At 48.2% G+C, this 16,855-nt stretch overlaps 1 protein-coding gene across 1 annotated transcript in view; it reads left to right on the top strand.

Annotated features, from left to right (window-relative positions):
- LOC146782683 (extracellular calcium-sensing receptor-like) overlaps positions 1-8,504 on the top strand; it is a 316,336-nt gene extending 307,832 nt beyond the window's left edge. Inside the window, exon 6 of the mRNA XM_085637178.1 lies at positions 7,579-8,504. Within this exon, the coding sequence (XP_085493304.1) occupies positions 7,579-8,504 (926 nt within the window). The remainder of the gene's footprint in view (positions 1-7,578) is intronic.
- Positions 8,505-16,855: the final 8,351 nt, after the last annotated feature.

Consider the following 16,855-nt stretch of genomic DNA (forward strand, 5'->3'; position numbering starts at 1 on the left):
TGATCAGTGGTGGGATTTGGACTTGCGTTTGCGCTGTACCGCAGCGGCAACTGGCCGCACTACAAAACTCTGCATTTAGATAAATCACATGGTATAGGGATTATTGTTTTAAAATTGTTTTTAATTGTCATTTCCTTGGAAATGTGTTTTTGTGCACTGTGAGTTAGGTGTCCCTAGCTCGGGAGGGTAGATCATCCCCCTTAGTGCATTGTGTTTCTGGATTCACCAGAGGGTGGGATCCAGTGGTGGCAGCGTAATAGTGTCCTGTACATTTGTCCCCCGCCCTGCGCCCAGAGTTGGTACCTGTGTCACGTGGTGGTCAGGTTGAGGAATCAGGGGTGGTAGAAACTGCCTTACCAGTCCGAGGGGAGGGTTGTGTGTGGATGAGTGGTGAGTGGCACTAGGCAAGTGAGTGTGAGTTCTCTGGGTTAGAGAGCTTGCTGAATCTTTGTGTGAATTGTGCACTCCTGTTAAACTCAGACCCCTAGGTTCCCTGTGTGATCTTTTCTCTAGAACGTCTGCCAGAATGGAGCCTGCTTTTGATCTCAGTGATCTAGTTTATTACAGTATGCAGGAGTTGGAAAGGTTCTGTAGAGAGAGAAACATAGGGGTGAGAGAGTCAGACACTGTGTACGAATTGAGGAACTACATGATTGGATGGCAAGCAGATGAATGGAAACGTGAGCGCAGTGAGGAAGAAAGGGCCCGGGCCTCACACCTGGAGGGTGGTGGGTCTGTGGGGAGCACTGAAGACTCAGAAGAAGATGACAGTACCTGGACGCCAGTAGAGAGTGAGGACCCCGTAGGTAGGGAGTCCCTTGCTGGGTCCAGCGTAGAAGATAGCGCCTCATCCCTTTCCCTGTCCCCTGAGCGCAGTGGTAGTTTTCTGGATTCCCCAGTGAGGGTGGAGTCCAGGGGGGGCAGCAATATAAAGTGCAGTATAGAGAGTCCCAGTCCCAGTTCCCCGAGTGTGGTACCTTGTTCCCGAGAGGAGGAATGTAGGTTGAAGTTCAGGGGCAGTAAGAAGCTGTCTCACCAGTCTTGGGAGGAGGCTGTGGAGGAATGTCATGATGCCCTGGTGGACTGGTTGGTGTTTAACCCGGAGCAGGATTTGGATGGAGTACTAAATATGATTATCAAGGAGCAGATGCTCAGTAGTTGTTCTCCAGGGTTGCGCCAACACCTGTTGAGGTATAACTCTTTTTGTCCATTTGAACTTGCAGAGGAAGCAGACCGCTGGGAAAGGGCCAGAGGTTCTCTAGTGTCATTAGTGAGTGATTCCAACAATAGTGGGTCAGAGATCCTCCAGCCCAGCGTGGTGGAGGAGGCTCAGTGTAGCCCAGCTAGGTCCCAGGATAGCGAGGAGGGTGTAGGGGCTCACTGCCTGGCTCAGTGGAGCAGGAGTGAGAGGGTGACCGAGGGTACCCGGACGCCCGAAACCCTGCCTCAGGACTTGGATGGTTTCATGAGGGAACACCAAGTTGGGGACCTAGGCTGTCCTGTTAGTCCACTTGAGGAAGATCTCTTAGTGAGTGGAGGACCTGGGGCACCTGTAACCAGGGCTCCTGTGGTTCTGGAGTCTGGCGGTACCGCTCCGGTAGGGAGGGTACAGGAGTCCAGCGTGAGTGATTGGGGGATGAGTTCCCCAGTGGAAGAGCCGGTGGGTCAGGGACTTCCCAGTTGGGCTAGGTTCCCGTGCAGTGACCAGGGTGACACCACTTCTGTTCTGGGGGATCTCCGCGCACTGTCAGGTGGACAGGGGACGGGAGATCAGCGCCAGACAGACAGTCGCTCGACATACGTGTCATTTGATAGCCTCAGGGGGATGGAGTGGAGATCCCCAGAAGTCCTGGAGTGCCAGGCAATTATTCCACCAAAGGTTCTAGGCCGGAGGTTGGAAGGCCAGGTTCGGGATCAGCCTGACCTGAAGGGTGGGACGTCTGTAATCAGCGTCCCGACCAGTTCTTCTTCCAGAGGTACCGCCCCAGTTGGTAGGGAGCAGGGTTCTGGAAGGGGGTGCAGAGGGTGGGAGAGCCCACCTCTGCCCCCGGTACAACCTGAGGGGTTAAACCCTGGGTTGGAATGGCGTTCTAGGTGTATCCCTCGCCAGAGGAGGAGGAACCCTAGGAGAAGAGGTAGGGGGAGGAGAGCCTTCCCTGAGACTCCTGGTCCGCCTGAGGGTGTAGACCCTAGGCTGGAGAACCAGTGGCAGTCTAGTCCTGTCTTTCAGAGAGGAAGAGTGGAGAATGGCCGCTATGTGCCAGGGGTTACTACCCCCCACTCTGTGGTTAGGCAAAGACCAGTGGCACCTGGGTGGCCTAGGGCCTGGTCTTGGCCGCGGACAGCTTGGGAGTACCAGTGGGGTAGCCCAGTTGGTCCAGACAGTGGTGTTAGAAAGAATTCCATGGGTTCACCGTGGCGTAGAACCGGAGGGTGTCCCTGCAGTTGCGGGCCCGCGTCCGTGTTCTATCACCCCAAGCAGGGAAGTCCATCACGGTGGTGATTGGGCTGCCCTGCGTTTTGGCTGGAAGGGGGTTGTGTTGGACTTGGCCCTTCTGGCAGGTTCACCCCTGAACTTTTTTGATTTTTACTGGTGACTTGGTGTGGTGATTGTTTGGTTTCTGCGCACTTTCCCTGTGTCCCAGGGTAAAGTGCGTGCGTGCTCTGAGTGCATGTGGTGAGATAGGCCTGCCCTCCCATAGGAATGCATGGGGAATGTATGTGTCCCTAGTAGTTCCTGATGCGTGGGGTGTGCAGGCCCGAGTTTGGTATGTGCGGACTCGTGGGAGTGAATGCTGCGCGATGATGTGTGCGGCGTGTATGTACCTAGTGTGGAAGTGCCACTTCTAGAAGTGGGCACTTCTGTGTGCAGTGTGTCTGTCGCGTGATTGGCTGGTCATGTCATGTGACGGGCTAGGGATTCCCCAGTGTCAGGGTGAGTCACCCAGTGGTGAATGGGGAGATCAGCAGCTAGATGGGTGGGAGGAGTCCACCTGGGTCCTGAATAGGACAGGGTTTTCCAAACACAATGCTGGCCCCGCCCCCTGTGGTGCGACTGACGACCCTAGCCCTTCCAGTGAATAGAGTGAGGGGCTGAGCACATCAAGGGTGCTCCCCAACCAGCTGCGACTGGTTTTCCCCCTCACCCTGAACCCAGAACAAAGGGTTTGCCTGTATAAAAATGGGGCTGTGTCCCCACAGAAACTGTTCTCTGCCAGGATCTTACCTGAGGGGGGGCTGCTGCTGCTGCTGCTGGACCAGAGGACCGCCACTTGGACTACCTCCCTGCCTGGAGGCCCAGTGAGCTGGCTCTGGGTCCAGCCTTGCCCCCCACCCCTGCCCTGCTGCATGCAGGGAAGAACTTTGCTTGGATCCCTCATAGCGCTGGGAGCGCTGGATGTGTTCCCCTAAGTGCCTGCAAGCGCTTTCCTGCTCCCCAAAGCGCCTGGGAGCGCTTTCATTTGCCTTATAGCGCTAGGAGCGCTTTATGTGGGCCCCTAAGCGCCTGGGAGCGCTTTCACTGGCGTCGTAGCGCTAGGAGCGCTTTATTCTGGAGGCCGGTGCCCACCCGGCATTGTGGTGCGTTAGCGGGTGCCCACCCCGCTTATTTGATAATTTACGTTGCGGGTGCCCACCCCGTTCATTTCCCTTACGTCGCGGGTGCCCACCCCGCGACGCGAAACTATTGCCGGAATCACCGCCGCGGCCCGAGCAGCGCATAGGATTCCCTCCGGGCCGCTGCCCAGCGCGACCCGGAAGGCAAGGACTCCGTGGGCGGGACTTCCGGATTGAGGGAAGCCCCGCGAGTAAGGAAACGCCGCCGGAGACGTCCAAGCAGCGTCGCGGCTGCCTGATCAGAGTGCTGCCGGTCCCGTGACAGACGACGGAGCCCGGAGGTGAGTGGGGGCCGCATGAGGGCGATCCTTGTCTGTGAGCCCCGCGAGGCTCCAAGTGCCCTGCATACTCACTCTCGAGCCCCGAACGGGCTCCAACGACGGGGGCATTTGGTTCCAGAGCCGTGAAGGCTCCGGGGGCATTTTTTGTGAAAGAGTCCCCCGTGTGGGACTCCAACATACAGGGGCAGTCTTCTTAGTTTCTGAGCGCGAGGCGCTCCAACGACGGGGCCAGCATTTAAGCGCGAGTGCGCTCTCCCGCTTCTCAGGGGCACATTGTTTGAGAGCCCACGAGGCTCCCACGTTATTTGGGGGCATTTCATTGGTGATTCTGAGTCCCAGAGGTGACTCCAACGTCTGGGGGCATCACTTCTCGAGTCCCTGCGCAGGACTCTAACGTTGTGGGGCAGCCTTTCGCTTTTCTGAGTCCAGAGGGACTCCAACAGGGGGCATTCTTTTTGGCAGAGCCCAGGGGGGCTCCAAGGCATGCCATATTTGTTCTAAGGGCCCAGAGGTGCCCAGGCCCCAGTCCCTACAGCTGCCCAGCACTTAGTGGGCAGCTGCCACGTTTAGGTTGTGCCTTGTGCGCCTGGCTTGCGCAGCCTGCATAGTCGCTCCCTGATATCGCTGTATATTGGGTATTTCTGCGCCCAGAGAGGCCAGTTGGCCTGCGGACAGTTATCTTGTGTTGTGCCCTCCCCTAGGGCGCTTGGTGATTTTCATACATGTACTTTTTGCGCCTGCGCAATGCCTTCATGATATTTTCTGTCATGTGCTTTGCTTTACACCTCCGAATGTTATGCACCATGTGTTTATGTGTTTAGACCCCTACAGGTATTGTGATACTTAGGTGGTTGTTTTTCCCCTAGTACAGGTGGTACTAGTGAGGTCCTAGTTCCCTGCGTGATATTCCTAAAGGTGGTTAGGGTTGCGTAGGTGGTACTTTCTGTTACCAGTAGTTACTGGTTGGGTGTTATATATGTTATTGTGTGCTATGTTCTAAAATATTATTCCTACGTTCTAAGTGCTATTTCTACAAAGTGCTAATTCCTGACAGTGGTCCATGTGGCCCTGTCCCCTGTATATATAATCCCTTGTAAATTCTGCCCGTGCCTGTTGGCACATTGTAAAGTGTGTGTTTTTATCTAATGTGTTGTGTATAATACAAAGGTTATTTTTATATAATACCTTGTGTGGAGTTTCCTTTGTGGTGGGCCTTGGGTGTTGTTGCTGGGTGCGCGCGCAAACGCTTTACACATCGCCTCAGGGATAAGCCTGTCTGCTCGTGCCAAGCTACCAAGGGGGTGAGCAGGGGTTATCTTTGGCGTGTAACTCCCCAGCCCTGACTAGAGTGGTGGTTTCTGTCTGGCTTTGGCGCAAGCCTCAGCCAACCAGAAATCCCATTTCTAACAATGCCCATGATAATATGGTGGTGGTGCCTGACATATTGTCTCCCTTTTCCGCCTGGTCAGCAATCCGACCAGCGGAAAAGCGGCAGACTGACTTTCCATCCGTTGCGGTACCCCCTGCCATGCTAATTTGGCAGGGGATGAGTGGCTGGTGGGCGGGGAGGTGTGGCGGGAGAATCACCACTGCCGGTCGGGTGGTGGCAATCCGCCCGCAATTATAATGACACCCAAAGTATTTTACCCTTTTTTGAGTTAAATAAACATTTTTACTTTTCCCTATACTTTTCCACAGGGAGACTCCACAGTTGGGGTTAAGTATATAGAAAATTAAAAAAAGCTTATTAACTTACATAACAGAATCATGGCATTGTGCAGATCGCGGAAGAGCCCTCTGTCGAAGATTAAGTGAGAGCATAGGTCCAAGGGGGTGCCCCAGTGGACAGATTTAATGTTTGAGGTTATTTCTGTTGCTGAGATCACCAGCCTGCATGGGTCATGGGTGGTTCAGCTTTGTCACCTAGGAGGGGCTGATGGTAGTGGCAGTGGCAGCTAGAGAGGTGAAGTTTTGACAATAGTGAAGATTTCTTTGGTGTTGGCGGTGCTTTTCATGATTTAGTCAGTTAGGTCAGAGTGCTTGATATCTTTGATTTACTGGTGGTAGTGTCAGAGTGCTGATTTCATGGTTCTTCTTTTGTTATCATCATGAATACGCCTCCAATGGTGTGTCCAGCTACATGCAGTGGCATTTGAAGAGCCTGAGGCCTTCCATGTACCAGCCTGCTAGTGGTTGTGGTCTAGAAGTGGCGGTGGTTTTGAGTAGAGCCAGGGAGTCCTCAATGATGGAGTGCAGGAGGTTGTATTGGAGGGAGTGTCCTTTTGTATGACTGGGGCCCTTCATGTATTGGGTCATTTCTTCCAGCATTGGGGTACAACTGTAGTGGAAAAATGAGAGATCTGGCTTCACAGATGTAGCCGACACATAGGACATACATCAAAGATGGGACTAGAGATATAACTTCTGTGTAGATTTGAGCAAAAAAAAACACTTTGTACAGTCTCTGCTGGTATCCCTCAAAGTTGGTGGTATCCAGCCAGATGGCCATAACTTCCTTTACTCTAATTCTATCTGAAATTAACAGAAACATTTCATAAAATTGTGTTGAAGTGTGTGGCACAGATCCTTCGAAAAAGTGATGACACTTAAAGGAAAAGGTTCAATTACTAAGCTTCTGAACCCATGATGAGCTGGAAGTTCTACAAAGTTCTTGACTGCCTTGGGCAGGTTTATACACTGTTTCTAGTGAGTCACCTGTACCCTCTCCACTGCTGGATTTCATGTGATTAATATTGGCATCAATTGCATCTCTAGCCTCCCTAGGTTCAAGAAAAAATCATATTAGTGACTGTGACAACCGCCTGATCCTTGCTGGAATTTCTAAACCTACAGGTTCTTGAAAAGTAGAAACGGAATCTGCAGAGTCTAGCCTTAAGTTTTTACCAACATAAAATGAAACAGAATCTGCAGAGTCATACACTTTTTTAAATACAGTGTAAAAGCCGGTGTCAGGAAGCAGACACTCGCACTTAACCAGACCTCTATGTCTAACATCAAACACAGCGCTTCCTCAAAAACACAGACATACCCTTATATGTGTGTGAGTGTTCAAAACTCACCTGATGCTGAAAAACACCAGTGACTGTGCTTTAGGGGTTCAGTTTCTAATTACTATTGAAAGTTGGCTTACATTTAAAAGCATCTGATTTGCAAAAATTACACTGTAAGAGCCAAACCTCTTGATTCTATATCTTAACTTGCATTCTTAAGTTACCAATGTTTTCATGGGAAATTGGTGGGCACATATCCAGTATCTGTGGGTCATCAAATGCAAGAATGTATAACAAGGCTGTGAATCATAAACATTAGGAATCAATATTTATTGTATATTGGGAACTGTAAGCATGGGTCTTCAGGACAGGTCATTATAAATGAGAGGCCTAAACACAAAAGGAAAACTCCCACTTGATGATTCCACATGCGGAGCTCAGATAGTCAACCATGATCACATTTATGATGTTTGTAACTATATCTCCCTTGGGCCACATCTAGGGCACTAAACCAGCTCTAAAGTCTCAAAAGTTAGTTTCTATCTACTAACCCTGTTGAAACTGTTACGATTGTAGGAGGTAACTGTAATTATCCAACAGGTGATTATCAGGCTTGTTATGTCTGTAAAATATATGTCACTCTATGTAAACTCCTTATTTCTCCTCTTTAGATTCCAGTGCCTGTTGGCAGTGTCCAAATGAACTGTGGCCCAATGAGGAAAGAAGTAAATGTGTCCCAAAGAGAATAGAATATCTTTCCTACGAGGACCCGTTGGGAGCAACCCTGGCTTGCCTTGCCTCTTTATCCTCTATTTTAACAGCTGCAATTTTGTGTGTCTTTATCAAATATCGTGGAACACCAATTGTGAAAGCCAACAACTGGGAGCTCACTTACTTTCTCTTGGCAGGTCTTGGGCTGGGTTTCCTCTCTAGCCTTCTCTTTATTGGAGTGCCTCAGACAATAACCTGCCTTCTCCGCCAACCAGCCTTTGGTATTATATTTGTCTTCTGTGTGTCCTGTGTGTTGGCCAAAACCATCATGGTGGTCATTGCTTTCAGAGCCACAAAACCTGACAGTAACATGAGGAGGTGGCTGGGTCCCCAGGTTCCCATTGCTACAGTTTTCCTTTGCACGCTTGGACAAGTCCTTATCTGTGTCTCTTGGCTGTTGATCTGCCCTCCCTTTCCTCAGAAGAACATGAAACTAAAGATTGGGATAATCATCTTACAGTGCAATGAATGTTCAGAGACTGCCTTCTGGTGCATGCTGGGATATATAGGGTTATTGGCATGTGTCAGCTTCCTGGTAGCTTTTCTGGCACGGAAATTACCTGACAACTTTAATGAAGCCAAATGGATCACGTTTAGTATGTTCCTCTTCCTTAATGTTTGGATGTATTTCATTCTTGGCTATCTAAGCACACAAGGAAAATATATGGTGGCGGTGGAGATATTTGCGATTATATGTTCAAGTGCTGGGTTACTGTTTTGTATATTCTTTCCAAAATGTTATATTGTATTACTCAGACCAGATCTGAATACAAGAGACCAGTTACTTGGAAAAAGGACCACTGGTAATACAATGAAATCATCCTGAAGACGTGGGCCATTACCTGATATAAAGTTGAATGTTTAGGCTGCAGCCCTTCTATTAGAAATACATACTACTCACTAACGAACCAGACATTCTAATCCTGACGGAAACATGGTTAAATGAAGCATCTACTCCCATCATGGACATTTTGCTTCCCCCTAACTATGACATCACCAGACTAGACAGAACGGATAAGCCAGGTGGTGGGATAGCCTGCATATATCAGAACAGCCTAACATTGACCAACTCCAATGCCCCCGCTTTATCCTCATGTGAATACCTCTGCTTAAACATCGCCAGTAATAACAAACAAATATGTTCTTTACACACTTTCTACCACCCTCCTGGAGATAACCTCACATTCATAGACCACTTCATGGATATTCTAGCGTAAAACGACAGCCAACAAAATAAGCAAATATTCCTGGGGGACTTCAACCTTCACTGGGATGACCAGAACGACCCAGGGGTAAACAGCCTTAAAGCTTTCCTCTCTGACCTTAATCTTAACCAAATATGTAACAGCCCAACACATGACAAAGGCGCAATTCTCGACTTAGTAATCTCCAAGGTGGACTCCACACAGCTCGACTCGATCCTCCCCTGCGACTGGTCTGACCATCACGTCATTACATTCCAAGTCTTAGAAACAGTTAAACGACTTCCAACACAACCCCTGAGAACTACAATTTGGAAGAGCGACCTGAAAAACATTGGCTCTGACCTTCTAGCATCATCTAATTCAAACCTACTATGTCCCCCGGAACACCTAGCCGATGTCCAGGGGCTGACCAATCACTACTTTCACTCCATGAACAATCTACTGGACAAAATAGCCACTCTTCAACTGGAAAGAAACTCCACAAAAGACTCAAAGCCTTGGTATGATGGGAGGCTAAATGAAGACAGAAGCTCTCTTAGAGTAATTGAACAACGTTGGAGAGCTGCACCCTCAGCTGACCACCTCAAGCTACTAAGAACCCCCAGAAACTCCTACTTTAGAATGATCAGAAAATCTAAAACCGACTTCTTCAGGACTCAACTAGACCAAGCCAAGAACCGCCCCAAAAAGCCATTCGATCTTATCAAAGTTCAAACCAAGAGCTCACCCATTCTCCCTAAGGCTATCCCAGTCACTCTACGTAATTGTGATGAATTTGCCTCCTTCTTCGCTTCTAAAACAGAATCCATAAAATCAGACCTACTCAAGGATCTCTCATCTCTCTCAGACATGCAAAAGATCTCATCACCTCCCCTTGCAGGTGCCCTTGCTAATGACCTCCTAAAATTCACACACTCACATCTTACAGTGAAGATACCTTATTAAAGACGCTAACCACTCTGAAACCTTCCAACCATTTCACAGACCCGCTCCCGGCCAACTACTTAAAAGACTTCATTCCTCTGTTACTACCCCTCTGGACCAAGATCATAAATACCTCCCTCCTACAAGGGTCCATTCCAGACATCCTGAAAACAGGTCAGGTATCCCCTATCCTAAAAAAAAAAACAGCTGACCCCTCGGATCTAAATAACTATAGTCCGATTTCTAACATACCTATTCTAAGCCAAACTCCTGGAAAAATGTATTAACATGCAGCTGAACAGTCACATTGACCAATTCAACCAGCTTAACCAATTTGAATCAGGCTTCCGAGCAGGTCACAGTACCGAATCAGCCATGACACATGTAATTGATGACGCTCCAAAAATCCTGGACCAAAACGAAGCCTGTTTACTAATCCTACTCGACCTGTCATCAGCATTTGACACCGTCAAACACGGCAACTTGCTAGAACTCCTGAAACACAGAATGGGACTGTCTGGAGCTGTATTTAACTGGTTCGCCTCTTTCCTCCAAAATAGATCCCAAAGATTCAAGGTCAGTCAATCCCTGTCCAACTACATGCCAGGCTCCTCCCTCTCACCCACCCTTTTCAACCTTTTCATGGAACCTCTCACCGAACTTCTCAGCCTCGCCAAGATTCACTTCCATATGTATGCAGACGACAACCAAATCTACATCAAGATCCACTCCCTTGAAGACATCAAATCGCCCAACACCACACTACACAAACCCAAACATGGCTGGCTGAAAACCATTTGAAACTAAACTACCTCAGAACGGAATTCCTCTTAATCGCTCTCCTAACAAAACACCCACTATCCTGGACAGGCTGAAGCACTTAACTGCTCTCAAAGGACAACCTCTCATTGTCGACTCAGCGAAATCGCTAGGTGTAACTTTGGACAGTAACCTAAAGATGCAGAAGCATATCAGCGCTTCCACAAAAGGAGATAAATTCCACATGAAGACCCTTTCTGCCAGCCTACAATTTCAAACAAGCAGTTCAAGCCCTAGTAATCCCTAGAGCGGAATATGGGGCGGTAATCTTATGCGGCCTCCCAAGGTTGTCGACAGCCCCGCTAAGAGCCGCTATCAACTCAGCTGCGAGACTCATCACGGGCTCAAAGAGAACCTCTCACATCTCCCCAGACCTGAGAGCCCTCAACTGGCTACCGTTTGAAGCTAGAATTCATCTGAAAATCGCTTGTATGACGCAGAAGGCCCTTCGCCATAACTCCCCGCACTACCTAGCTCAGAAACTGGTGCTCTCCGTGGGCATCAGAGCCTCTAGGAGTGCCAAGACTCTTCTACTAAAACCACAACGATTTGCCAAGAAAAAAACCTATAACTGATCCTTCTCTGGTATGGCTCCTAGGATCTGGAATGCTTTGCCCATTGAAACAAGAATGGACCCTTCCATTGCCTCCTTCAAAAAAGAAGTGTAAGCGATCCTCATGGCTAAATTCACGTGAATTTACTGACTTATGACTGTATTGTATTACTAGTTCTGTTTTTGTGCTCCATACTGTTTTCTTTCTGTTTTCGCTAGCTGCTTTTTTTTACATTTATGAGTGTTGTATATCTGATTCACTTATATCTTTGTTTGCTATGTCTACTCCTATTTTCTACATCTGACATGTAATGCGCTCTGATACTCGCAAGGGTCTTGTTCGCGCTATATAAAACCTTCAAATAAATAAATAAATTAAGCTATGATGAGCCACAGATTTTGCTAGTGAGACAAGTCATTACATTTTTAAAATTGTTTCTCTAATCAAACATGTACACTAAGATAAAGAAACAAATGTAGGCATCTGATGCTTTTGCAACTGGAGGCAAAAATTATGGTTTTTCTTGAGAACCACTACCTTAAAATGTAGTACAACCATGAAGTAGAATAATGCAAATCCATCTTCTGAAGGTCTTCTAAGCCTGGGAGTAATTTTAAATTTCAAAAGAATAATCAGAGTAATATTGGCAATTCAGCACTACTTTTTGAGCAGAATAACCAATAATGAAATTGCACCTGCTAGGTAATTAAGGGTAATTAGAGGAATAAAATGGTGCAGCAAGAGCACATGTAGCTCTATGCCAGGTCTTCCCTGGCCTGGAAACAAGCATCCTGGGACCGGTTTCAGGGTAACACCCCTCATCAGCCAGGTTAGCTTGAATCCAGTGGCAAAGTGAGCAGGGGATCCACATCTGGGCATACCCTGACAACTTAGTGCAAGCAAAGCCTGCCCTGGCAGTTCGGGCTGGACTATTCCCATGAGGCACAGGGTCAAGACTGATTTGCATATGGCTGGATCTGAACTAGGGTGGCGATGTGAGCTAAAGAACGATGATGGATTCAACCCAGATCCGTGACTGGGGGTGAGTGTCTGAAAAGTTTCAGTGCTCCATCCATCATCTCCTTGTGTTTGCTTTGTTTGCCCCAAGTTGGCAGGGTATGCCCAGCCGTGGGTCCCTTGCTCCCTTTGCCACTGGATTCAAGCTAACCTGGCTGATAAGGGGTGTTACCCAAAAACCTGTTCCAGGAAGATTTTTTCCAGTCCAGGGAGGACCTGACCTGGCAGTTCAGGCTGGACTGTTGCCAGGAGGCACAGGGTCAAGACTGATTTGCATATGGCTGGGTCTGAACTGGGGTGGCGAAGTGAACTTAAGAACAATGATGGATTCAACCGAAATCTGTGACTGGGGGTGAGTGTCTCAAAAGTTTCAGCGCTCCGTCCATCATCTCCTTGTGTTTGCCAACTTATCTACTTCTGCATCGTTAATCCTCATCTCTGCTCTAGCAGATAGTTCACAACCAAAACTGCCTATACTTTCAACATGCCTCATTCCACTCACACTGCTTCTTTGGATATTGCCACCTACATCAAGGAGCCTCTCTGCTCAATTTAAAATGCCCTGCAGAACAGGCACAATGATTTCTATTTTTACTTCATCTTGTGCATTTTATCTGGGGTATTTTTATTGAGCAGACCTATGCCTTACCAGCAAAGCATCTCTTTAATGTGGCAGGACTTTGTATAGATCAATTTAAATAAAAAATGCATGGATTATGCACATGTACATTTAAAGGGTGAAGTATAAATCTTGAAGTAGATATATCATGGATTTCCCAAGATGGCCACCGAAAGGTAGGACCTCATGGAGGCTCCCGGACTTGGGATCACTTTCTAGTGAATATCCCTGCTTTAGATGGTCTCTGAAGCCCTACCGCAGCAGCTATGTTTTTACTTACCTCTTTGGAGACGCTGTGAAGTTCTGATGCCCAAGCAGCACCTGTTTCCAAGCTCCTGGACATGTCTGGTTCTGATTCACAGTGGATCCTAGCCGTAGTTTGAATGACTAGGAGTGGTAGATCCCACTGGCGACTTGTAGCTCTCACCAGATAATGCTTGCATGCCACGCCCGGACCAGTGGAGTTGATGGTGTGGGCTCCACTTTATTTCCGCTTTATTTCTCGTGATACACTCCCACTGCACCCCAGATATATGTTCTGTCTGGTGTCTTGGTGATCTGAGCCGACCATCTTGATGGTAGTGGATGAGGTGATCCCCCTTCCCTTTTACAAACTTGGTGCTGGACATTGCACCGCGCCTTGCTTAGTCTTCTGGTCCCTGACGGCCTTCAACTTCTAACATCTCGTGCCTCCTGAAGTGACTCCTCTGATCATTTTGGAGTCTATCTTCTAGGGCTACTCTTGTGTCATGTGGTGCCACTAAGTCCGGAAGGCCCAAACGCCCGTTGATTCCTCGTGGAGCCCCTGCCACTTTCTACGAGGCGGTTGTGTCGCCTCGTGCCTGGAGTTCTCGGTTGTGCAGTGGAGACGGTAAGTTTTCCCTTGCTCCCTCGACTTGCTGGCAAGCTGCAGTCTGGTGCATCTGCTTCCGGTCAGCAGCCGCCTCCAGTTGTGTGGAGCCTTGGGGCACTGTTGACCCCCACAGCGTGACATGCTTCTCTCCATACTGGAGAGCTCTTGACTCGCAGGTGTCATGGTTTGTCCGGCGGTCTGCCTTTAAGTGTCGTGGCATGCCTCCACCTGGCAATTGTTTCTGCTTCTCTTTCCATGCATACTTCTCTCAACTACCACACCATCTGCTCGATGTGAAAAGGGGGCTTGAGACTGCTGTGCCTGATGGGAAATTGTTTTTGTTGCCAGTTTTTTTTTTATTGATTTGTCTGACTTTTTTGCTACTGCGGACTATGATCGTCAATTTTGGGGCAATTTCCATCTTCACCCTCCTTATGAAGTCTCTTCCTCAAGATGGCGGACGAGTTGTTTAATGAAAATAAACATAGGACTTGCATCCATTCCCTTTAGTAGAAAGCATATAAGGACTTTTATACATCTGAGAAAGCGAGGTCTTCTCACTGGGATGTTAAAATCAAACACAGGACTAGCTCTCTTTCCCTCTCATTGAAAGTAAAGCAGATTTTCCAAAAAACGGTCCAGGGTACTAAATGAAAGGTAGGACCTCTCACTAGGTTTCACTTAATATTAGCAGCCATCTTGGAATGGTGCTTGTTCTTGGTCTTGAGTGCACCGAATGCTTTGAATCTAAAGGTGGGATATACCGCTATGCTCTGGTGACATCTCAACAACGTAACAAAATCCTCTCACAACTAGGCCTGGGAGGTAAATTCTGTTCCGCTCGCAGAATTTGCCGAATTTGGGTAATTTCGCGTACCGCGGATAACGCGGAATTGCCAAAAATTCCACAATTCGCGATTTTGCAGACTTTTTTGCTTGTTCGCGCTTTCAAAATGCGTGTTAGCGAGATATTTCCCCGGAGCACGCAAACAGCATTCGCACACAGGGAAAAAACATCACGAACAGGCGGAACAAGCCATTCCACGTGTTTGCGGAACCCTGCGTGCTCACGGAGATTTTTTACAGTTTCGCGGAGCTTTGCGTAGCGCGACTACGCAAATTCCGCCCACTCTTACTCACAACCATGACTGCTGGTCGCTATCCTCACCATGGCACTAACTAACACTAGCTCCTACGACAATCTGGCTCAAGTAGGTCTTAATGCTTTTAAGATTGCCTACCTATTTAACCTTTCAAAGAAAGCAGCAAAGATTTTCAAACGCAATCTGCTCAAACGATTCCCTGAAACTCTCATCGCTGATGCCTATTTCTGTACATCAAAGGGTGTTGTGATTAACAACTTAATTTTATACACTCCCAGGAGAGCCCAGTGAAGAAGAGTCTTAACATCAACGCTTCATTCCAAATCAATTAGGAAAACCCCTCATGGTTTCCGAATAACCATAATACCCTTACTTATCCTGGTATATCAACTCAAGTCTACCCGAATACCAAAATGAGTGTTCTGCCATCTCCCTATTCACTCATTTGTCTGAAATGCAATGCTCACTCTGCTAAAGCTTCCAACAACAATAATCTGGTGAACCTTAGCTCTACTACCCACCTTTCCGCTATAGCTCCTTCCTTCCAACAGAGACCATACTCTTCCACCGTCCTCTCCTGCACATCTGTGTACACTGACCCTCCACCTAAGAAACCTATTCAAGAAGTAAATCTGCCTACTCTCCCTCCTCCTCACCCAGTCTCATACTCCAGTACTCCATCCTCTAACCGGCAACATCCCATCTACTCGCCCAATACTTACCTCCTAACTCTGGAGAAAGATACTTTGCCCCATCACTCCTCTCCATGGGGTGTCTCATCTACTAGTTATTTCTATACCTGCTGCCCACAATGCCAACCCGCCCTCCATTCAGTAAAAAATGGCTGACCTCAAGCAGGATCCCGGTCCCTCCCCAATACTTACCTTCGCACCTATGAGGAACCCACTTTGCCTTCCACCACCCCTCCCCGAGGGGTCTCATCCACTATCTACTCCTAGACCTGACAATGCTAGCCTGCCCTACATTGAGGATAAGTTGACTGACCTCAAGCAGGATCTCCAAATTGTTAAGGATAGCCTGCAGACCCTCTTACACTTCTCTTTGAAGATGGAAAAGTTTTGGAAGCTCTATCCTATCCTTGAGACTAATCAACCCAGTCCTCCTGCAAAGGATAAACACTGCAGGAGGAAAATGTAATCTTCTGAAAACCCACTCAGTCCACTCTGGAAAACACGACTCTGTTCCTAATCACCACTCCAGGCCCCATAAGTCTACTCACCATCTGTCTGATGATGACACTCTCTCCCTACTTCTATCTTTCAACGGCTCTCGCAGTGTCTCCTCACCATTCAACATCTCAACTATTCCCTCCAACCTGTTTAGAGAATTCAGTTTTAACCTGAGAACTGTGAACAAAGATAAGCTACTACTTGTTGCCACTTCATACTTAGAAGCTGTAGCAAATAACTCGCACATCAAATCAATGCTTCTCAACTGTAGGTCAGCAGTGAAATATGTGGTTGATTTTTCTGACCTCATCCTCAGGCAAGAACTGGACCTCCTGATCCTAACTGAAACCTGGCTTAATGACACCTCCTCCACAATTCTGGACATCTTAGGGGCATATTCTCAAGGATCTATCGCCGAGTTATTAGCACTTTATCTCAGCCAAAGTCGCGATAATTTCATCGCCCCATTCACAAGCTGGTGCAGACAGCCGATACCACCAGTTCACCTGCGATAGCAGCCGCAAAAAATATCACCATGGATGACCCTGGCAACTATCGCTAATGAGATGCAGAGTAGGTGTTCCCGACAAAAAGCCGCGACAACACCACACCTCAACATTCTCAACGACCAGCCAGATCTGCGATAAGAACACAAAACAAGCGATGAGGCACGTTAGCAGCAGGAAATTAACACTTGCCCTGACCTGGTGCAAAGTCGGATGACAACCTGCACCAGAAAAGGGAGCCCAGCCCACAGCCACACCTGAAGAACAACAGATGCCATGGAGCCAACGATCATGTAGCTCGGAGCCCCAAGAGGGCCACAACACCCACCGCCACCAACCCCCCCTGGGCCACACCCAGGGCACCCCCCACCTCCTCTGGACCAAGAG

This window comes from Triturus cristatus, chromosome 12, assembly GCF_964204655.1.
Source record: "Triturus cristatus chromosome 12, aTriCri1.1, whole genome shotgun sequence".
In the NCBI taxonomy this organism is placed as follows: domain Eukaryota; kingdom Metazoa; phylum Chordata; class Amphibia; order Caudata; family Salamandridae; genus Triturus; species Triturus cristatus.